Genomic DNA, 24,330 nt, shown 5'->3' on the forward strand with positions numbered 1-24,330 from the left:
ATTTGCTGATGATACTAAGCTGGGTGGCAGTGTGACATGTGATGAGGATGTTAGGAGAATTCAGGGTGACTTGGATAGGCTGGGTGAGTGGGCAGATACTTGGCAGATGGCGTTTAATGTGAATAAGTGTGAGGTTATCCACTTTGGGAGTAAGAACAGGAAGGCAGATTATTATCTGAACGGTGTAGAGTTGGATAAGGGAGAAATACAAAGAGATCTCGGAGTCCTTGTTCATCAGTCACTGAAGGTGAATGAGCAAGTGCAGCAGGCAGTGAAGAAGGCTAATGGAATGTTGGCCTTTATTACAAAGGGAATTGAGTACAAGAGCAAGGAAATCCTCTTGCATTTGTACAGAGCCCTGGTGAGACCACACCTGGAGTATTGTGTAGAGTTTTGGTCTCCAGGGTTAAAGAAGGACATCCTGGCTGTAGAGGAAGTGCAGCGTAGATTCACGAGGTTAATTCCTGGGATGTCTGGACTGTCTTATGCAGAGAGGTTAGAGAGACTGGGCTTGTACACGCTGGAATTAAGGAGATTGAGAGGGGATCTGATTGAAACATATAAGATTATTAAGGGATTGGACAAGATAGAGGCAGGAAATATGTTCCAGATGCTGGGAGAGTCCAGTACCAGAGGGCATGGTTTGAGAATAAGGGGTAGGTCATTTAGGACAGAGTTAAGGAAAAACTTCTTCTCCCAGAGAGTTGTGGGGGTCTGGAATGCACTGCCTCGGAAGGTAGTGGAGGCCAATTCTCTGGATGCTTTCAAGAAGGAGCTAGATAGGTATCTTATGGATAGGGGAATCAAGGGATATGGGGACAAGGCAGGAACCGGGTATTGATAGTAATTGATCAGCCATGATCTCAAAATGGCGGTGCAGGCTCGAAGGGCCGAATGGTCTACTCCTGCACCTATTGTCTATTGTCTATAAATTTACCCAAACACTAAAATACCTACACCATGTCCTATCCCTTCATCTTCCTCACATCCATATGTCCATCCAAGCGTCTGTTAAATACCTCTAATGTATTTGCCTCTACCACCATACCAGGTAGTGCATTCCAGACATCCACAACTCTCTGAGTAAAAAACTCGTTCCTCACAACCCCTTGAACCTACCCCTCTCATCTACAATGCATGCCCTCTGGTATTAGACATTTCAACCCTGGGGATCAGGTACCGTCTGCCACTCTCATCATCTTTTAAACCTCAACCAGATCTCACCTCAGCTTCTGCCGCCCCAGAGAAAACATCTTAATCTTGCTTCTTTCAATAACCTGGAATAGCAAATCAATAAAATAAACACAGTTTCAAAATATCCATCAGATTATGCTATCAAAAGCTCACAACCATTTTTCTTCTGCAATCTGTTTGTTTTGTGGCATTGTTTTGAAGAGCAGCACTCTTTCCAGACTCCAGGGCTGGGAGTTAGACTTTGCTCAATGGATTTCCCTGGTCCAGCCTCTGCAATTTAAATGACAAGCATTCCAAGCTGAGCAAATTTATTCGGATTTCTGGAATCCAAGTTGAGGGCAGATCTGCAGTGCAAGTGAGCAGTGGGAAGCCAGTATTACTAGAAAGAGCTTCAAAGAAGTGGAACTTTATCCCAGATGAGGGTGAAAGCAGTTCCAGTTGTGGTTGGCTTTGCGGCTGGAGTGCCTTCATGGGACACTGCCACTTAGCGGCCTCAGCTCAGCAACGGCATCACTCAGTCTCCAGTACCACCGCCCGGGGTGATCCGTATTTGAACAAGACAGGCACTCCGAAAATAGCTGCTTTCACATGACCAGCACGCTCACATCTTGTTCTGCTCTTGGAAGGAGGAGCCTCGCCTGTGAGAAGGTTTCAACAAAATGTTGAATTATTGCATACAGTTCTGGTCGCCCCACTATAGGAATGGCGAGGCTTTGGAGGGGGCAGAAGAGGTTTACCAGGGTGTTGCCTAATTTAGGGGGCATGTACTAGCACAAAAGGATGGGCAAACTTGGGTTATTTTCTCTGGAGCGGCAGACCTGGAGGGGAGATCTGTTAGGCATTTATACAATTATGAGAGGCATAGATAGATGAGACAGGGAGTATCTTTTTCCCAGGGCAGAAGTGTCGGTTACAGACAGCATGCATGGAAGACGAGAGGGGGTAGGTTCAAAGGAGATGTGAGGGGTAAGTTCTTTACTCAGAGAGTGGTGGATTCCTGCAATACGCTGCCTGGTATGGTGGAAGAGGCAAATTTATTAGAGGCTTTGTTTAGATAGGCACATGGATGTAAGGAAGATGGAAGGATATGGACATGGTGAAGGTAGGAGGGATTAGTTTTTCAGGTTTTTTGATTTGCATTTTAGCTGGCACAATATTGTACGCTGAAGGTCCTGTTCCTGTGCTGTACTGCTCTGTGTTATTTATTCATATATATATTTATCAATTTGTCTATCTATTTATTTATTCATTCAGAGATACGGCATTCTAACAGGCTCTTGGGGCCTAACAAACCCATTCTGCCCAACTGCACCCATTTGTTGTGCTACATCTATTGTCTTACTGTCCTGATTTCATTCACATTGTGCACAGAAACAGAACGTAGAACTTTACAAGACAGTACAGGCCCTTCGGCCCACAGTTTTGTGCCAACCTTTTAACCTACTCTAAGATCAATCTAACCCTTCTCTCCCCTATAGCCATCCATTTTTCTTTCATCTATGTGCCCACCACTCTCTGTAAAACAACTTACCTTTGACATCCCTCCTATACTTTTCTCCAGTCGCCTTAAAATTATGCCCCTTGCATTAGGCATTTCTGCCTTCTGACTCTGGCTGTCCACTCTCTCTTTGCCTCTTGTCACATTATATACCTCTGTAAAGTCATCTATGATCCTCCTTTGCTCCAAAGAGAATAGCCCTAGCTCATAAATCCTATCCTCATAAAACATGCTCCCGAATCCAGTCAGCGTCCTAGCCATCCTCCTCAGCACCCTCTCTGGAGTTTCTGCGTTCTTCCTATGTTTATGAATTTCTCAGATTTCAGAATTGCTTTAGCTGTTTCAAAGAGCTGAAAGTGAATTCAGTGCTTTTCCTTAAACACCGGTTTGTCTATTTGAGAAGGAGTCTTTAACTTTTAGTTATGTCCAACATCAACATCCAACGTCCTTCCCCTTTGCTGCTCTGAATGTGGAGAGGTGAGTGGAAAAGTAAACATACTTGCCTTAACCCTGATGATTCTTTTCAGGGCTAAGTGGGCGCCACGGTAGCGTAGTGGTCAGCGCGATGTTATCACAGCTTGGGGCTTCCGGAGATTGGAGTTCAATTCCGGCGTATTTCTCTATGGAGTCTCTATACGTCTTCCCCGTGGAGGGCGTGGCTTTCCCCGTGTCCTCCGGTTTCCTCCCACAGTCTGAAGGTGTACTGGCTAGGATAATTGGTCATTGTAAATTGTCCTGTGCGTAGTTAGTCAGGGCGGCTTAAAGGGCTGCATAGGCCTATTCCACACTGTAACGTTTAATTCATTAATTGAAGTGATTGAAAATCAGATTAGATCAGAATAAATCATTTTGTGACCACCTCCAGCTCAGATGGGCAATTGGGAAATTTGAGAATCACTTCCAGGCAGGGTTAATAGAGTCAAAGAGAGAAGCAGCATGAAGCAGGCCATTCATAGAATCTGGGAGGATCGGTCCAACTCTCCATGCTAGCCAAGATGTGTGTAAGAGTTAGCCCCACTTGCCTAATTTTGGCTATGCCGCCCCAAAAAACCTTTCCTAACCACATAACTGTCCAAATGTCTTTTGAACAGTTTAGTTACCACTTCTGTCAGCTTGTTCCAAATACCCTTCTATTCCTGCCTTTACATATTGCTGTAAAATATGTGGTGGACAGAACATTCCAAGCTTTGCAGTTGATTTGATGCAAGTATCATCAGAAGTTTTGCCATACCTTCTGCACTTCTGCTTGTCCACTGTGATGAGATACTTCTGGACCTTTCTGCTTCAATTACATCACCTCTCATGCTTCTAAACTCCTGTGGGTAGAAGCTTGACCCGTATGAAGTCAAGTTCAAGTTTAATTATCACTCAGCCATACGTGAATACCCGTAAATACAGGCAAACGAAACAGCGTTACTCCGGGGCCAAGGTACAAAACGCAATACTAACAGTCACACACACAGCACAAGGCACACATAGCACATATAAGAGAGCAAACACAGATAAGTTATCAGTAAAATACAGTCACACAAAGAAAGACCCTGAGACCGTGAGCATTGTAGGCATCTGCAGTCGAACACAATACGACTTGTCTTCTGCCAAGTGAACACTGGGGGCAGCACCAACTCCAGATTGGATGCCTCACCCACACCACCTCCGGTGGAGGGCTCCGACTCTGACACCTCTCTCCTGGGTGGCAACACCGCAGCTTGAGGCCTAGTCCTCAAGTCAGAAGACAACTTGCCCACTCCTTGGATTATTCCAGTAAAACTTCCTCCTAATTGCTTCCGAATTATTCCAGATTAAAGATTAACCATATTTGTCACATGATCTTGTAATAATCGGCATCATGATACACATCTGTGATCTTTAATGGCGTCGATCACAGCTAAATATTTCCTCCATCCCTCTCAAACAGGGTGGTGAGGTGGGGCAATTTACAAGTGTTCCCTTCTGGGCTCATCTCGCAGATACTCAAAACAAGACTAGACCACAGAGCAAGGGAATTATGTCGGCTTGGAAATTAATTCAAAATGATGTTGCAGTTCTATTGTTGTTTATTATTTTGAAATACAGCACAGTTACAGGCCAGTTATACCCATATGACCAATTACCCTACTAATCCATATGTCTTTGGAATATGGGAGGAAACCAGAGCACCTGAAGGAAACCCACACAGTCACAGGGAGAATGGACAAACTCCTTACAAACAGCGGCAGGAATTCAACCTAGTGATAGGGTTCCACTAACTACTACACTCTGTACTGCCCAATTCACTCCCTATAAAATTACCAAAGTGATCCAAAGGTTTGCCTTTTTATTAGTATAATGATGTCCAGATGAAAGGTCTGGGGCCGAAACGTCAACTGTTCACTCTTTTCCACAGATGCTGCCTGACCCGCTGAGTTCCTACAGCATTTTGTGTGTGTTGCATTGGATTTCCAGCATCTGCAGATTTTCTCATGCTTGCGTTCATAACCGTGCCCTTTCTTAGTTATATATGCAACATGTCAAAAGAAGAAGTGTCGCCCTTTAACAGTCTCTCCCTTTGAGAATGACTGATATGAAAGAGAGAGAAAAAAAATTTGCTTTCATATTGAATGCTGAGTTAAAATAAAGGAAGCGGTTCTCTTTAAAAGGCCAGGCTAAATCTATACCAAGCTCAAACCACAGCTTGATGTTTGACAAGCAATGACATGCAATTGAATAAAATAACTTCCTTACATTCTTGACATACAGTCGACATTCTGGCTGTAAATTTTGTGCCGCAACTTGTGATATTTATCATGAAATAGCTTCTGATGGTGTCACATTTCCTTTGAAGTGTGAGGGAAAAAAAGTCCACTTAAGATATTAGGTTGTCACAAATGCCATGGGCAGTCACTGGATAAGACAAATGCATTTAATTCAGCTAAGTTATACACTTGGGAACGAGAAGCAGGAATCCTGAGCCTGCTTCACTACTTAGAGTGCTGTTGATTAGATTGTAACTTTGTTTCTGCATTTCTGTCCAACCTTTCACCCCTTAACAAGAATCAAATCTATCTCTGCATTAAAAATACTCAACAACCCCGTTTCCATCAGTCTTTGAGGAAGGGGGCTCAAAAGAACAATCACAGGCACTTTCTGAATCATTGCATGTTGAGTTGGAATGCCTTGAACACTGAAGACTGGGAACCCCTTTCCTAACCCCCCAACAGTGAGAAGAATGAGCAAAGTTGATAACTGATTGAGAGGGGCAATGATTATAGAAGGTGGGATGTCAGGAATGAAAGGGTTAATGTATGAGGACCATTTATGGCTCTGAGCCTGTACTCTCGTATTTAGAAGAATGAGGGGGGATTTCATTGAAACCTATAGAATATTGAAAGGCCTAGATAGAGTGGATGTGGAGAGGATGCTTTCTATAGTGGAAGAGTCTTTGACAGAGGGCATGGCCTCAGAATACAAGGACATCCCTTTTAGAACAGAGGAGAGGAGGTATTTCTTTAGCCAGAAAGTGTTAAATCTACGGAATTCATTGCCATAGGTGGCTGTGGAGGTTGCATCATTAGATATATTTAAAGCTGAGGTTGATAGGTTCTTGATTAATCAGGGTGTCAAAGGTTAATGGGAGAAGCCAGGAGAATGGGGTAGAGAGGGATAGTAAATCAGCCATGATGGAATGGCAGAGCAGACTCGATGGGCCGAATGACCTAATTCTGCTTCTGTGTCTCATGCTGTAAGGTTGCTGAGGCCATGTTTGGAATGTAGTGTTCAGTCTCGCCACCCTGCTATAGGAAGGATTCCATTAAGCTGGAAAGAATGCAGAAAAGATCGATAAGGATGTTGCCAGGTCTCGAGAGGCTGAGGTATACAGGAAAACTAAGTAGGCTGGGACTTCGGAGGAGAAGAAGGGTGACCTGACAGAAGTGTGTAAAATCTTGAGGGGGGGATGGATAGGATGACTGTGCACAGTCTTTCTGCTGTGCTTGGGGAATTAAGAACTGCAGGGTGAAGGTGAGAGGGGAGAAATTTAATGGGAATTTGAGAGGCAAATTTGTCACCCGGAGGGTGGTGAGTATATATGGAACAGGCTGCCAGAGGACATACCTGTGGACATCCATCAGGGACATTTATCAGGAACGTAGAGTATGCAGGGACCTGATTATTAACAAGGATATCACCCACCCATCCAGCATCTTCTTTGACTTTCTACCATCAGACAGGAGACTCTGATGCATAAACACAAGGATGGTCAGGAGGCAAAACAGTTTCAGGCCATTAGGCTTCTGAACTCCCTGCCGCATCGCATTCGAAGTGTAACCGGTTAATCTGTTCTGTACCTCACAACATTTAATTTCTGCACTTTAGTTTCTTTATCTAAGTGTGATCCATCTGTAGATTTCATCCTTACTTTCATAAGTTATTATATGTTATGTGTACTACAGTGCTTTACACCCTGGTTCAGAGAAACGTTGTCTCATGTATATAGTTAAATGACAATAAACTTGACTTGACTTGACCTGGAACTTGGACAGGTAAGTGGACAGGGTGAGGGATTAGGAGCCAAATGCAGCAAATGGGATGAGCTTGGTTGGGCATTTTGGTCAGCATGGTGACGATGGGCTGAAGGGCCATGGCCATGCTGTATGGATCAAAGTCCATGACCACTCACTATTCTCACTGCTCATCAGCTGCTGTCACCCTGTGGAAGGTGGACATCTCTAGACTTTCTGAATGAAAATATCAAACCCATTCCTTCCTTGTCAAAACAATCATCAGTATACATACCGTAAAGTGTAGTTGCCTATAGTTAGTACAATTTCAAGTTTATTGTCATTCAACTGTGCACATGTATACCATCAAATGAAACCAAGATGCACAACACAGTACATATACTGTCTCTCATACACAGGAGTTCAAAGTACGTTTATTATCAAAATATCTATAAATTATACAACCTTGAGATTCATCTGCTTACAGCCAGCCACAAAACAATTACCCATTTTAAAAAAAACAACAAGCATCCAATGCGCAGAGAGAGAGAAAAAACACACATTGTGCAAACAGTAGAAACATAGATAGCCTCCGACTATCCACACGATCAGTGCCTCTCATCGTCTTATACACCTCAAAGCAAGCAACAGCATTCAGAGCAAAAGTGAGTCCATAGGCAGGAATCCCCGATCAGGCCCACAGCCGCCACCTCAGTTCATCACACAGTGGAGCAAAACATTGCAGACTTGCAGCCCGGAGAATTTATTTGTAACTAAATTAACAAATAATAAGGTGCATTTATGGCATGAGTTTAAAAAGTAAACAGTATAATGCTACTGGTGTTTCATAAGTGATGAAACCTGAGTTGTGGCGGGGAGTTCAGTAACCTCACAACCTGGGGAAAGAAGCTGTTTCCCATCCTAGCAGTCCTTGTCCTAATGCTATGGTATCGCCTGTCTGATGGCAGAGGGTCAAAGAGATTCTTGGATGGATGGAGTAGAATTAATTTGGGCCTGTAAAGCACTGCTGAGATAGACAATCCCCCGGCATGTGATCACATGGACGTGGGAGCAGATCAATGGTTAAGTCCGCGGGAAGGATCCACACTATAGAGGCCCCACAACTTCCAGATTTAACCCAGTTGTGACAGACTGCGTGCAGCCAAGCCTCTCTTTGGAGGGGCGGCTTGCCAATTTCAGCATGTTGCATACCGATCGAGATTAATTCCGACAAGGGTTTTGAACTTTGACTCAGTTGGCACGCACGCCGGGAGCTTCCCTGCCCTCGCGAGTGAAAGTGGGGCCTGAACCCGTCGAGGCACGAGCACAAGCAGCTGGTCCCCCTGCCAGATTCCGGTCACTGCTTCGCACTGCCGGCCGTGGACCGCCACAATAGCTGGGGCTGGGAGTGTGCAACGCACCGATACACAGCCACGGCAGTGGGGCAAACTCGTTTATTCGCTGATGGCTTCCTGGTGAAAGCAAAGAGTTTCAGAAACTGATATCTCAGATGACGGTAGATTCAAGATTCAAAAACGCTTACCGTCATTCCTCAGTACACGAGCGTAAATGAGAACAAAATGATTGTTTTTCTCTGGATCCGATGCAGAATTAAAAACATAGTTAATACAAATATAAAAGCAACCCTACCAAACTGGGCACGAGTAACTGTTGAGGGTGGCTTTATATACAAAGATGAGTTTATACAGTATATGTAAGCACAAGAAAATCTGCAGATGCTGGAAATCCAAAACAACAAACACAAAATGCTGGAGGAACTCAGTAGGTCAGGCAGCATCTATGGAAAAGAGTAAACTGTCGGCGTTTTGGGCTGAGACCCTTCTTCAGGATTCGTCAGCTTACGTACGTAGACTGATCGCACGTACATAAAGTGAAACTAGGTGCAAGAGTATCTGTACGTACTGACTGGAAATGAGAAAGCAACAGTGACTCTTGGCCAGAGGAGCTCTTCTAGGTAGCAGCAGGGTATGTGAAAATGCAATTGGATGGTGCCTGTGTCAGTGTAGGAATGAGGTGTGGAATGATTGTTGGTGCCGAATGGGGTGGTTTGAATATCTCAGAGACTGCTGTTCTTTTGGGATTTTCATGCACAGCAGTCTCTAGGGTTTACAGAGAGTGGCGCAAAGAACCACAAATTTCCAGTGAGCGAAAATGCCTTGTTAATGAGAGAGGTCAGAGGAGAATGGCCAGACTGGTTCAAGCTGACAGGACAGCAACAGTAACTCAAATAATCACGTGTTACAATGGTGGTGTGCAAAAGAGCATCTCTGAATGCACAACATGCCGAACCTTGAAGTGGATGGGCTACAGCAGCAGAAGACCTTCAATGTACATTTAGTAGCCACATTTTTAGCCACTGGGGGTACCTATTAAAGTAGCCACTGGTTGCATGCAACAGTCTGATAGCTGCTCCACAGACTGTCTTGACACCACAATATCCCAGACAGAGCAAAATTTGTTTTCTGGTACATGTCAATTCAAAGCAAGTGGATTACACCTGGCATGGCTGCACACTGAAATAATTTGCATTGTATGAACAGGGGCCGGAGAATGTCAAAGCGAGCAAAATCTTCCATTGTAGCATATCAGACTTTTAATTTATTGGTGCTGTGTCTGCAAGTCTCTCTGTTTGTTGATGTGAGGTGGGCTTGCTAGCTTAGACTCTATAAGTGCAGTCACCCGCGATTATGCAGCGGGGCATGGGAACATGCTTTGAGGTGTTTTAGAGTACGCACCATTGCTCCCCATCTTGGTCCACTGTAGCCTCCCAGAGCATTCTAATATATTACCCTGATTATCTGCCTGTTCTGTGCAAGGAGACCGACTCAAGCAGAGCAAAGGAGCTGCTGCCTTTATTTTTACAGGGTGCCGTCAGGATTTTGTTTGTGAAAATCCAGCCAACAACATAAAGCTCTGCCCTTCTGAGATCCCTGTAAGAGTGCCGGAAAGTAATTAGCAAAGGTCCTTTTACTGCGATTAACTGATTCCAGGCACTGAGGAGTTTTGAAAGAGGGGCCGATCGTGCGTGCCTGTATTTTGTGAAATGCCTTGTCAGAATCAGAATCAGGTTTAATATCACTGCCATATGTCGTGAAATATGTTGTTTTGCAGCAGCAGTGTTGTGCAGTACATCAAAGATCTATAAATTAAAATAAGAAATATATATACAGTACTGCACAAAAGTCTTAGACATATATATATATATATATAGAGGGTGCCCAAAACTTTTGCATAGTACTGTATTTGCCTACATGGAGTGGAGAGCAAGTTTGTAAATCTGGTAGGGACAAAGCATGTTGGGAATGGTGAGGGTGGAATGCCACAGGAGGGGTGTGGGACAGGTGGCCAGCCAGGGGCGCAGACACACCCAGCCCTGAGACTCCAGGCGAGGGCATTTGATTCCAAACAATTGGTTGATTGATCATTACAGAATGTCTCTCTGGTGCTTCCCATTCTTTCTCTTTCCCCTTCCCCTTTTCCCAACCATGATTCCCCTCTCCCTGCTTCCTTCCCACTCTCAGTCCACAATAGAGACCCACATCAGAATCAGGTTTCTCATCTCTCACATATGTCATGAAATTTGTTTTTCTTTGTGTCAGCAGGCCAGGGCAATACATAAAATTACCGCAGTACTGTGCAAAAGTTTTAAGCACCCTGGCTATGTATGTGTGCCGAAGACCACAGTGGAATCCCGTTAATCGGGGCACATGGGGACCAGTACATTTTGGCACAATTAGCCGAAGCTTCATGGAAATAGAGAAAAAGAAATATAAAAGATAAACTGAGTAACAAGAGGAGTGGCGACGGGATTTCTTTGAGATGGTGGACTGGGCCATATTCAAAGGGTCATCAGTGGATCTAAATGAACACACCATGGTTGTCACGGACTTTATTAAAACAGCTGTACACGGGTGTGGCCCCGCAAAATCATTCAGAGTCTTCCGTAATTCCGTGTGGCCCTGGATGAACCATGAGATCTGCAACCTGCTGAGGGCCAGATCAGAGGCATTCAAGTCTGGCGACCAAGAAAGTTACAAGAGGTCAGGTTACGATCTCCAGAAACCACCTCACGGGTAAGGTGGCAATTCCAGACCAAACTTGAATCACTGAAGGATGCCAAACAGCCATGGCAGGGCTTGAATGCTATCACCTCCTACAAGGTGCAATCAAGCAACATTGGTGACAACAGCGTTTTGATTCCCAATGAGCTCCATGTCTTCTACACTTGCTTTAACCGTCAAAGCATGGAGGAACCTTCACAAACTTCTACAGCCCCCAGTGACCCTGTGATTTCAGTCTCTGAAGCTGATATGTGATAAGCTTCCTTTGGGAGAGTGAACCCACAGAAAGCATAAGGCCGAAATGGAGTACCTGGCCGAGTGCTAAAGACCAGTCAACTGGCTGGAGTGTTCACCGAGACCTTTAACCTCTCACTTCGGCAGTCTGAGGTAGCTACCTGCTTTAAGCGGCATTCAATTATACCAGTGTCTCAATGACTATCATCCAGCAACATTTACATCCACTGTGATGTGATGTTTTGAGAGGTTTGTGGTGACCTCAGACATTATCAATACTCTTCAGAGATTGTCTGGCGTCAGTGGTCGCATAACCAGGACTTGTGATATGCACCAGCTGCTCATAGGACCATCCACCACCTGCTCCCATGGTTTCACTTGACCTTCATCAGGGGCAAAGCAGGTGCTACACCTTGCCCAAGGGTGACCTTCAGGCTAGCGGAGAGAAGGTATAACTTACACCTCCTTCAGTAGAGACGTATCTCCACCTCACCACCCATCAGTAACCCGTTAGATGGGCAAAAACGTTGGCGTGTATCTGGTCGGTGGCTCAAGGGGTCTGTTTTTGATTGTTTCCATTAGTGGGGGAATCTTGAAGAAGGGGACACAGTTACATAGCAACCCACACAAAATGCTGAAGGAACTCTGCAAGTCGGGCACCGTGTATGGAGAGTACCCAGACCTGTTGAATTAGGGTCTAAATCGTCAATTTTCTTGTAACTTAACTTGAAGCTTGCTTATATGTTTGTATATTCTACCTGTTTGTAAGTGTTGAGAAAACTTCCAATAATTTTTAATATAGCTGGTTATATTTTTTTTGCAGTTACTTTGTCTGTGAGTGTGTCGCACTAGCATAAACCAAACTCTCTCACTGGCTGTTCTTATCAAAAGAATTTTCTTATCTGTCCGGTTTAAGGTGGTTTTCAGTATAAAGGCAACCATGAGGCAAGGTTCTTTGTTCTTCTTTTCTTTGCTGTTTTTTCAGCCTGTCTTTCCCCTTTACCTACGGTAGTGAGTTTGTTACTGTTAGAGGTAGTTACCTGCTACGGAGTTTGCTGTCATTTCTTCATCATGAGCATCTAATGCAATTTCCAGCATCGGCAGATCTCCTCGTGTTTGAGTCATAATCACAAGATTGTGGAGGCCGGATCATTGGGGTTATTTAAAAAGATACATTATTCAAAGATCATGGAATTGAGGGCTGTGGGGATCTGGCAATGATGAGATGAAGCCTGGGGAGATCAGCTGTAATCACGCTGCATCATGAAGCAGGCGTTAAGGTACCTGTGTGAGGGGAAATGATGTATTAGTGCTTCAGTGCTTCAGAATTCTGCTGCAGATGAAGGGTGTGCTCCATGCCTGGAATGGGACTCTTCTGGTCACTCCCTAAGTGCATCAAAATTCACTTGCAACCGAGAGCTTAGAGTTAAGTCGCAAGCTAGACAGCACAAAGAGGTACCACCCCAGTAACCTGCAAGTGGGATCACGCTGGAGAGTCACGGTTGGTAGTGTTCAATCACATTTCAACATTAGTACATTTTGACTCAGAACTGGCAGCAAACAGGATTCACCTCTGTCAAATCACTTTTCAGTCACATGGCTTGGGTCTTTATTCAATGCACCTGTCCAATTCCCCACACCATTTCTGACCTTGGCAAAAAGAGACACCCAAGAATTATTGTAGGCAGTAAGAGAGGGAAACAAGTGTATTCAAACATACCCTTAGCACTGTGGAAAGTTATGCCAAGAGTCTACAGTCAAAACACCCAAAGACTGGGCCAAATTTACACACAGGTATTATGAGGCTTAGAAAGTGATGACAGGAGAAATGATCATTTAAAATCTTTAATACTACAAATGAGAGGTAATATTAGAACGTCGATACTGGGAGAGTGATTCCCATAGTTGAGGAGTCTGGAACTATAGGGATACACAGTCTCAAAATAATCGGGGAGGAGAGAATTTAGGATTGAAATTTCAGGGGAAAAAGATTGTGCGGAGCGTGGCAAATCTTCAGAAATTTCTTCTCAGAGAACTTTCAAGCCTCCGTCAGTGACTGTGTTTGAAAGAGAGAGGGATAAACCTCTGGATATTATGGAATCGGGGATGTGAGGACATTGCAGGAGAATGGTGTTGAAGATCAGCTATGATCTTGCTGATTCAGGCTTGATGGGCTAAATGGCCTCTGCTCCACACCATATTTTGTTTATTTTCAGAGCCATAACTGAAAACTTCAAAGTTCAAAGGAAATGTATTATCAAAGTGCACATACTACCCCGAGATAATTTTCCTCGCAGATATTCACAATAGAACAAGGAAATACAATAGAATCAATGAAAAACGACAACATAAGCAAAGGCTGACAAACTGTGCAAATGAAAAATAATGATAATAATAATAATAAATAAATAATTCTGAGAACATGAGTTACAGAGTCCCCGAAAGTGAGTCCATCGGTTCTGTTCAATGAGCAGTTTGATTGTTGAGCTGAGTGAAGTTATCCATGCTGGTTCAGGAGACTGAAGGTTGAAGTGTACAGCAGTAACTGTTCCTGAACTTCGTGGTATGAGGCCTGAGGCTCTTTACATTCTTCCCAATGGCAGCAGGGAGAAGAGAGCATAGCCTGATGGTCAAGGTCTTTGATGACGAATGCTGTTTTCTTGTGCACCGTTCCTTGTAGACGTGCTCCATGCTGGGAAGGCTTTTCCTCTGGTGGACTGGGCTGTATCTGCTACTTCTTGGAGGCTTTTCCGCTCTCCAGTGTTTCCATTCCACTGCGTGGTGCAGCCAGTCAGGGTACTCTCCACTGTGCATCTAGAGATGCTTGTTATCCTATTAGATGACATCCCAAATCTGTGCAAACCTCTAAGAAAGAGGAGCCTTCTTTGAAATGGCACTTAAGTTTCGGTCCCAGGACAGATCCTCTGAGGAACTTAAAGTCCATGTCCCTCTCCACCTCTGATCCCCGAATGAGGATTGGATCATGTGCCCCCCCACAATCTCTTCCTCCTGTACTCAATAATAAGCTCCTTCACTTGGCTGACATTTGTTAGTTGAACATCACTCAAACAGATTTTCAAACTCCCTCCTTTCTGCTGCTTTGTCACCACCTTTGATTCAGCCACTAACAGTGATGTTGCCAGCAAACTTAAATATGGCATTGGAGCAGTGCTTAGCCTCACAGTCATAAGTGTGAAGCGAGTCAAGCAGGGGGCTCAGCACACAGCCTTGTGGTGCACCTCTGCTGATGGAGAGTGTAGAGAAGATGTTGTTGATCTGAACTGACTGGGATCTGCAAGTGAGGAAATTGAGGATCCAGTTCCACAAGGAGCTATCGAGGCCTAGTTCTCAATTTATTGATTACTTTTGAGGGATGATAGTGTTAAACGCTGAGCAGTAGTCAATGAAGAACATCCTGATGTTGATACCTTCACTGTCCAGATGTCCCAGAGCTGTGTGAAGAGCCGATGAAAGAGTATCTGCTGTTGACCTGTTGTGACGGTATGTAAGTTGGAGCAGATCCAAATCACTTCTCAGACAGGAGTTGATACGTTTCATCACCAGCCTCTCAAAGCACTCCATCACAGTGGATGTACTGGATGATAGCCATTGAGGCAGGTTACCAATTTCTTCTTGGGCACCGGTCTAATTGAAACCTGCTTGAAGCAGGCAGTATCTCAGATGGCCACTGATCCACTGTTCTGGAATCCACTGATGGTTTTTTGCAATTAGAGAGGCCACTTTGCAGAACTAGATGACTTCCTGTCCAGAGGATAATCTATTAATCTTCCGAATTGTTTTAACGAAACCTTGACTTTTTTTTCAGGTATGGGGAGAAAGGGAAAGCAGTTAGAATTGAGAAGGTCATTTACACAGGGAAAGAAGGCAAGAGTTCCCAGGGATGTCCAATTGCAAAGTGGGTAAGTGTCTTTTGCTTTCACAACTAATATTGCTCAGAGGTTCCAATGAAACGACTTTCTGAGGCTGAAGCTTGTTGCATACCCTTTAGATTCCTGCCCAAATGTACACAACGCAAGTTTGTATAGTGCTAATAACTCTTGCTCCCTGATCCGACCTTGCTTTATTCTAGATTCTTGCAGATACATTCCTGCCAGTGTTTAATCAATGTAGATCAATAACAAAAGGATCACGAAAATTATCCCGAGAATGAAAGGGTTAATGTACAGTGCTGTGCAAAAGTCTTGGGCACACGTAAAAAAAAACTCTGTAAAGCTGAGATGCCTTCAAAGATAATGAAATGAGAAGTTTCGAAGTATCAAAAGATTTATTACAAAAGGGCAGTGAACAGTTAACAGACTAAATCAAATCAGTTTCGGGTGTGTCCATTTGTCTCTCCCCACTAACCTCCCTTCCAGCGCTCATCCCTGCAAGCAGCCAAAGTACTACACCTGCCCATTCACCTCCATTCAGGGCCCCAGACAGTCCTTCCAGGTGAGGCAACGCTCCACCTGCAAATCAGCTGGGGTCATCTATTGTGTCTGGTACTTCCTATTCAGCCTCCTGTACATTGGTGAGACCCATCTTAAATTGGGGGACCACTTCATCAAGCACCTCGCACTATCTGCCAAAAGCGGAACTTCTGGTGGCCAAATATTTTAATTCCCATTCCCATTTCCAACATGTTGATCCATGGCATCCCCCTTGTACCACTAGGAGGCCACCCTTAGGGTAGAGAGGCTACACCTTATATTCTCTCTGAATAGCCTTCTTCTATTCCCCATTCTGGCCCCTTACCTCTTTTCATCTGCCTATCACCTCTCCCTGGTGCCCCACCTCCTTCCCTTTCTCCTATGGTCTTTTTCTATCTCCTATCAGATTCCTTCCTCTCCAGCCATTTTCTTTTCTTATGCACCTGGCTTCATCTATCACCTTCTAACTATCCTCATTTCCCTCCCCCTCAGTTTTATTCTGATGTCTTCCCCCTTCCTTTCCAGTCTTGATGTCTAGGTCTGAGATGTTGATTGTTTATTCATTTCCTTAGATGCTGCCAGATCTTCTGAGTTCCTCCAGCTTTTTGCGTGTGTTGCTTTGGATTTTCAGCATCTGTTGAATCTCATGTGTTTTTAATATTTGGTGTGACCACCCTTTGTCTTTAAAACTGTATCAGTGCTCTGAGATACACTGTCGTTTAGTTCTGTAAGAAAAATCGGCTGGTAGGTAGTTCCACGCATCTCAGAGAACTTGCCAAAGTTCTTCTACAGACTTCTACTGTCTTGTTTGCCTCTGTCTCTCCGGTAATCCCAGACAGCCTCGATGATGTTGAGATCAGGCCATACCATCTGAAACCATATATAAAATCTAGAGTGTTTAAGACTTTGAAACGGTATTGTATAAGGAGCGTTTGATGGCTCTGGTCCTGTATTCGCTGGAATTTAGAAGAATGAGGGAGATTTCATTGAAGCCTATCAGATATTGAAAGGCCTAGATAGACAGGACATGTTTCTTATAATAGGGGATTCTAGGACCAGAGGGTACAGCCTCAGAATACAAAGACGTCTCTGTAGAACGGAGATGAGGAGGAATTTATTTAGCTAGATGGTGGTGAATTGGTGGAAATCATTGACATTGATGGCTGTGGAAGCCAAATCATTGGCTGCATTTAAAGCAGAAGTTGATAGGTTCTAAGGGTGTCAAGCATTACGGGGAGAAGATAGGAGAATGGGGTTTGGGGGGGGGGATAATAAATCAGCCGTGATGGAATGGTGGAGCAGACTCAATGGGCTGAATGGCCCTAATTCTGCACCTACAGTCAGTGGCCACTTTATCAGGCACACCTGTCCCTCTGCTCATTAATACAAATAGTTACTCAGCTAATCATGTGCAGCAACTCAATGCATAAAAGCATGCAGACATGGTCAAGAGGTTCAGTTGTTGTTCAGACCAAGCATCAGAATGGGGAAGAAATGTGATAGAAGTAATTTTACCGGTGCCAGATGCAGTGGTCTGAGTGTCTCAGAAACTGCTGATCTCTTAGAGTTTTCACACACAACAGTCTGTAGGGTTTACAGAGAATGGTGTGAAAAATAAAATATATTCAGTGAGTGGTGGGTGAAAGGGCCTTGTTAATGAGAGAGGTCAGAGGAGAATGGCCAAACTGGTTCAAGCTGATAGGAAAGTGACAGTAACTCAAACAACCACGTGTTCCAACAGCGGTATGCGGAAGAGCATCTCTGAACACACAACACATCAAGCATTGAAATGGATGGGCTACAACCCCAGAAACCATGAACATACACTGAGTGACCACTTTTTTAGGGCCAGGAGGTAGCAAAAGTCATATATAAATCTGCCAACGACACCACTGTTGCTGGCAGAATCTCAGATGCTGATTGGGAGGCATACTGGAGTGAGATAGATCAGCTGGTTGAGTGGTGTTGAAACTACAACCTGGCACTCAATGTCAGCAAGACCACGGTATTGATTGTGGACTTCAGGGAAGGGAAATCGGGAGAGCACGATTCTCCCTGCTGCATCTCTAGCCTTTAGGGCAACACAGTCCCAGAAATTAATAGAGCACCAGAGACCCAGGTTCAATCTAGACCACGGGCACTGTCTGTGTGGAGTTTGCACATACACCCAACGTGAGCACACAAGTTTCCTCTGGATGCTCCGATTTATAATGCGGGTTGGTAAGATGATTCTTTGAGTGATAGTGAGTTGTAGTTGTGCACTTTTGAACGTGGCTTCCCAAGCAAACTACCACAAGGACTGTGAGGATGCAGTCAACAAGCAGATTGAAAAGGAGCACTATTCCTCCCGTGTTTCTCTCCCCATAACCTCTGGCTTTGGGCGGAATGATGTTGGACTACTTCACTTTTCCAAGTTCTTCAGGAAGCAATTCCATGAGGAACAGACATCCGCTGAGAGGCTGATGGAATTCCAGGGTGCACATGGAGGCCAGAATGTGCTGGAGGACATCAAGAAGCCAGAGCAGGAGGGGTGGTGGAACGGTCTAGAGGCAAAGCAGAGAGCTCTGCAGATGGAGAACCTCATCCTGAGCCTGCCGCATCTGCACAAGCTTCCTGCTCAGCACAGTCACCCTCATCTGTGCGACTTCCTAGAGAGTCACCACCTGGATGAGCAAGTGAAAAGGATCAGGAAGATCACATCTCCTTCAGTAATCTGCCTTCCTGTTCTTGCCACCAAAGTGGATAACCTCACATTTATCCACATTAAACTGCATCTGCCATACATTTGCCCACTCACCCAACCTGTCCAAGTCACCCTGCATTCTCATAACATCCTCCTGACATTTCACACTGCCACCCAGCTTTGTGTCATCAGCAAATTTGCTAATGTTACTTTTAATCCCTTCATCTAAATCATTAATGTATATTGTAAACAGCTGCGGTCCCAGCACTGAACCTTGCGGTACCCCACTGGTCACAGCCTGCCATTCCGAAAGGGACCCGTTAATTGCTACTCTTTGTTTCCTGTCAGCCAGCCAATTTTCAATTCATGTCAGTACTCTGCCCCCAATACCATGTGCCCTAATTTTGTCCACTAATCTCCTATGTGGGACTTTATCAAAAGTTTTCTGGAAGTCCAGGTACACTACATCCACTGGCTCTCCCTTGTCCATTTTCATAGTTACATCCTCAAAAAAACTCCAGAAGATTAGTCAAGCATGATTTTCCCTTCATAAATCCATGCTGACTCGGACTGATCCTTCTACTGCTATCCAAATGTGTCGTAATTTCCTCTTTTATAATTGACTCCAGCATCTTTCCCACCACTGACGTCAGGCTAACCGGTCTATAATTCCCTGTTTTCTCTCTCCCTCCTTTCTTGAAAAGTGGGACAACATTAGCCACCCTCCAATCAGCAGGAACTGTTCCTGAATCTATAGAACATTGGAAAATGATTACCAATGCGTCCACGATTTCTAGAGCCACCTCTTTAAGTACCCTGGGATGCAGACCATCAGGTCCCGGGGACTTATCAGCCTTCAGACTCAACAGTCTATCCAACACCGTTTCTTGTCTAATATAAATTTCCTTCAGTTCATCCTTTACCCTAGTTCCTTTGGCCACTCTTACATCTGGGAGATTGTTTGTGTCTTCCCTAGTGAAGACAGATCCAAAGTACCTGTTCAACTCATCTGCCATTTCCTTGTTCCCCATAATAAATTCACCCGTTTCTGTCTTCAATGGCCCAATTTTGGTCTTAACTCTTTTTTTGCTATTCACATACCTAAAGAAGCTTTTACTATCCTCCTTTATATTCTTGGCTAGTTTACCTTCGTACCTCATTTTTTCTTGGAGTAATGCCTTTTTTGTTATCTTCTGTTGCTCTTTAAAAGCTTCCCAGTCCTCCGGTTTCCCGCTCATCTTTGCTATGTTATACTTCTTCTCTTTTATTTTTATACTGCCCTTTACTTCCCTCGTCAGCCACGGCCGCCCCTTACTCCCCTTAGGATCTTTCTTCCTCTTTGGAATGAACCGATCCTACACCTTCTGCATTATTCCCAGAAATACCTGCCATTTTTGTTCCACTGTCTTCTCTGCTAGGGTATTGTTCCATTGAACTTTGGCCAGCTCCTCCCTCATAGCTCCATAGTTCCCTTTGTTCAACTGTAATACTGACACATCCAATTTTCCATTCTCCTTCTCAAATTGTAGGTTAAAACATATCATATTATGGTCACTACCTCCTTTACCTCGAGGTCCCTGATCAAATCCGGTTCATTGCACAACACTAAATCTAGAATTGCCTTCTCCCTGGTAGGCTCCAGTACAAGCTGTTCTAAGAATCCATCTCGGAGGCACTCCACAAACTCCCTTTCTTGGGGTCCAGGACCATTCTGATTCTCCCAGTCTACCTGCATGTTGAAATCCCCCATGACAACTGTATCATTACCTTTGCGACATGCCAATTTTAACTCTTCATTCAACTTACACCCTACATCCAGATTGCTGTTTGGGGGCCTGTAGATAACTCCCATTAGGGTCTTTCTACCCTTAGAATTTCTCAGTTTTATTCATACTGACTCTACATCCCCTGATTCTATGTCCCCCCTCGCAAGGGACTGAATATCATTCCTCACCAACAGAGCCACCCCATCCCCTCTGCCAGTCAGTCTGTCCTTTCAATAAGATGTATATCCTTGAATATTCATTTCCCAGGCCCTGTCCACTTGAAGCCTGAGGCCCTTCTAGTCCGTGCTGAACACTTACTCTCACCTAGTCCCACCGACCTGCACTCAGTCCATAACCCTCCATTCCTTTCCTGTCCATATACCTATCCAATTTTTTTTTAAATGACAATATCGAACCTGCCTCTACCACTTCTACTGGAAGCTCGTTCCACACAGCTACCACTCTCTGAGTAAAGAAGTTCCCCCTCGTGTTATCCCTCTACTCTCTACTTTAAATCGAAAAAGCCTATTCACGTCAACTTGATCTATCCCCCTCATAATTTTAAATACCTCTATCAAGTCCCCCCTCAACCTTCTACATATATCACCAGCATATGCCATGAAATTTGTTGTTAATGCAGCAGCAATGCATTGCAGTGCATAATAATAAAATCTATAGATTAGTAAGAAGTGTATATATATATATATATATATATATTTAAGTTAAATAAAATAAGTAGTACAAAAAGAGAATAAAAAAGTAGTGAGGTAGTGTTCATGGGTTTAATATCCATTTAAAAATCAGATGGCAGAGGGGAAGAAGCTGCTCTTGAATAGTTGAATGAGTTGAGATGGGAGTGTTGGAAGAATAGAATAGTTCAGGATGGGATCAGTGTAAAAATTCAGTGCTTGGAGGCTAGCATGGATCTAGTGGAGCGAGTGGCCTGCATCTATCACTGAAACTCTGAGTCTACAACCTTTTACTACCGTGGCATTGTTTCAAAAATACAAGTTATCGCCATCCTGATTTCAGACGAACTGGCAATAAAGAGTTAAATATTATCTCTCAGCACTTTATGGCCGTGTTGGAATCCAGAAAAGTGAGCATTTCACAACTGAGAGCTGCAGGCAAAGTTAAACAAAAGACACAGGTTCAGAGAGTTTAAAAGGGAGTTTCTTAGAACGATATATTGAGGACAAGTTTAGAAGGTGCAGTCTTGTAGTCATCAAGTAGAATCAGATAGAACAGTGACAGTGCAGAATGAAGTGTTAGAGCAACAGGGATAGAGCAGTGCAGGTATATAATAAGGTGCAGGGTCATAATGAGGTAAATTGTCAGGTCAAGAGTCTGTCCTGTTGTACCAGGGAACCGTTCAATAGTCTTATAGAAGCTTCATTAAAATGCCGAGATAGAGTGGACATGGAGAGGATGTTTCCTTTAATGGGGGAGTGTAGGACCAGAGGACACAGCCTCAGAAGAGACTGTTGTCCCTTTAGAACAGGGATGAGGAGCAATTGCTGTGGCCGGAGGGTGGTGAATCTGTGGAATTCATTGACGCAGACGTCTGTGGAGGCCAAGACATTGGGTACATTTAAAGCGGAGGTTGATAGGTTGTTGATTAACAAAGGCATCAAAGGATATAAGGAGAAGGCAGGAAAATGGAGTTGAGAGGGATATCAGCCATGATCAAATGGTGGGAGCGGATTGCCTAATTTTGCTCCTATGTCTTATGGTCTTCTTACAAATAAAAGTGATATGACATTGCTTGAAACAGGAAGTTCTCTTTATCTGCATCTGTTTTCAGTGCAGAAGTTACATGAGTTCCCCATTTAAAATAAAATTCAGGTTACAAGAAAAGATCAGGGACAAAGATAATTTTGAAGTAATTGATGACTTTGCAAATACTTCAGTAATTAGTTGTCAAGTATCTAACAATGCAAAAAAATTGTTTTATGGTTAAGAAAGAATGGCATTTTTTGCAAGAGTTAAATTTGAATTAATGTTTAAACTTCCAACATTTTTCACTTTGAGAGTATATAAGATGATGAGAGGGATCGATCATGTGGATAGTCAGAGGCTTTTTCCAAGGGCTGACATGAAAGGGCACAGTTTTAAGTTGCTTGGAAGCAGGTATGGAGGAGATGGCAGGGGTAAGTTTTTTTACGCAGTGAGTGCTGAGTGCGTGGAATAGACTGCCAGTGTCAGGAACGGGGGCAGGATGGACACAGACACTGAAGTACTAGGGGAGGACAGGATGGGGATGCCATGGCATTTAAGGGTTAATGCAGGCGGGGTTGGATCCAAGAGTTCAGACGAGGCAGGCAAGCAGGAGGATCCCGCAGCTCGGGGCAGGCAGGCCGATCCCACAGCTCGGGGCAGGCAGGCAGGCCGATCCCTCATGGCGGGCCGCATGGATCCCGGGCAGGGCCGCCTCCCAGGCGGAAAGCCCAGAGGCCTGGGCCAGTCGCGGACACCTGGGCAGGTGCGGGGCACAACCCTTGGGAAATGAGAGGAGGAAAAGGCAGAACCCCCGCCGGGCAGCGGCAGTCCGGCCAGATCCACCCGACAGGCAACGGGTAGGAAGCTGGGTCCAGGGTAAGCAGCAGAAATACAGTGATCCACCGGGTACTTTGGTAAAGGCAACCAAAAGCGCGGGTAAGACAAATAAGACTGAACGGCAGGGCCAGCGCACCCGAGAGGAGCAGGAAAAGCATGACGAACCGGGTAAAACAGGTTAAACCGACTTCTGAGCAGACAAGGAGTGGACGAACCAGGTATCGAGCTAGTTAGATAGATAGATAGATACTTTATTCATCCCCATGGGGAAATTCAACTTTTTTCCAATGTCCCATACCAGCTTCAGAGCTAACAGGATGCAGAACAAAACAACCACCCACCCAGTCTCCGTCCCACGGCCCCTTATAAACACCTGCAGCCGAATTGGCCTCAGGTGTGCCTCCTTGATCCAGGATGATCTTAACAGGCTGAAAGGGGCTGGGAGGGACAGCTGTAAGACCCGGAGTCCGGAGCACTCGGACCAGATCGAGACCCGGAACGCAGATTCCGGACTGGACCGGACCCTGACAGCCAGCGACGATGGTGGAGGTGGATACGATAGGGTCCACTTGCTTCCTATCCACTCAAACTATGCCTCTTATCATCTCATAAACCTCTATGAAGTTGCCTCCCATCCTCCTTCAGTCCAGAGAGAAAAGCTTTCACTTGCTCAACGTATCCTCATAAAACATGCTCTCTAGTCCAGGGAACATCCTGGTAAATATTCTCTGTGCCCTTTCTAAAGTTTCTACATCCTCCTACTGACACTTTTACCAGACATTTCGTTGATGATGTTATCGAAGTACCAATGGTATTGATGGTTCAGAGATCCTCGGGTAGAATTCCCCTCATTGCATGAGATATCCATTAGAATTTGAGAAGAGCTCTTTTGCACACAATGGAGTTTATTGCAATGTAGGCACTACAGTTGCCCACCCTTGCTGCTGGCGTTCAGGGCAGCAGCGAAGGTCCTCTATCTCTGGCGGTGGTCAGGGCTTCCTTCCTCATGCCAGTAGCTTTCCCTCAGTTTTCACTACTGTCAACCATGCAAGTCCCAGATGGAGAGTCAGGAATACTGTCACACATGCAGAAGGATTCTTCACTGCTGTTTCCATAACAGTTTTGCTTGACCATTCAAGGATGTTAGCCCTGTGCTAAACCCTCGAACCACTCTTAGTCTGTCCTCTACTGTTTGGCCTGTTTGGCATAGGTGACCCCACCACGAGCCAAACCACATAGCCCTGAGTCCAGCCAACATGGTTCTCTGGGACACTGAGGCCACGCAAGCCTCCAAACCACAACAAGGTTGTGATTCTCCTGGAGGACCCTTGGAAAATCAGCCTCATTACGGCACACAGAATAGTTCTGCAGATTGCAGGTTCTACAGCCCAAGATGTTGTATCATCCTC

General features: G+C 44.6%; 1 protein-coding gene across 7 annotated transcripts in view; it reads left to right on the forward strand.

The window, feature by feature from the left end:
- tet3 (tet methylcytosine dioxygenase 3) overlaps positions 1-24,330 on the forward strand; it is a 329,399-nt gene that overhangs the window by 265,144 nt on the left and 39,925 nt on the right. For all 7 annotated transcript variants that reach the window (XM_073059934.1, XM_073059969.1, XM_073059956.1 and 4 more), the window contains one exon: positions 15,313-15,406. In XM_073059934.1, coding sequence (XP_072916035.1) covers positions 15,313-15,406 — 94 coding nt within the window. The remainder of the gene's footprint in view (positions 1-15,312; positions 15,407-24,330) is intronic.

The sequence above is a fragment of the Hemitrygon akajei genome, chromosome 1, assembly GCF_048418815.1.
Source record: "Hemitrygon akajei chromosome 1, sHemAka1.3, whole genome shotgun sequence".
Taxonomy (NCBI): domain Eukaryota; kingdom Metazoa; phylum Chordata; class Chondrichthyes; order Myliobatiformes; family Dasyatidae; genus Hemitrygon; species Hemitrygon akajei.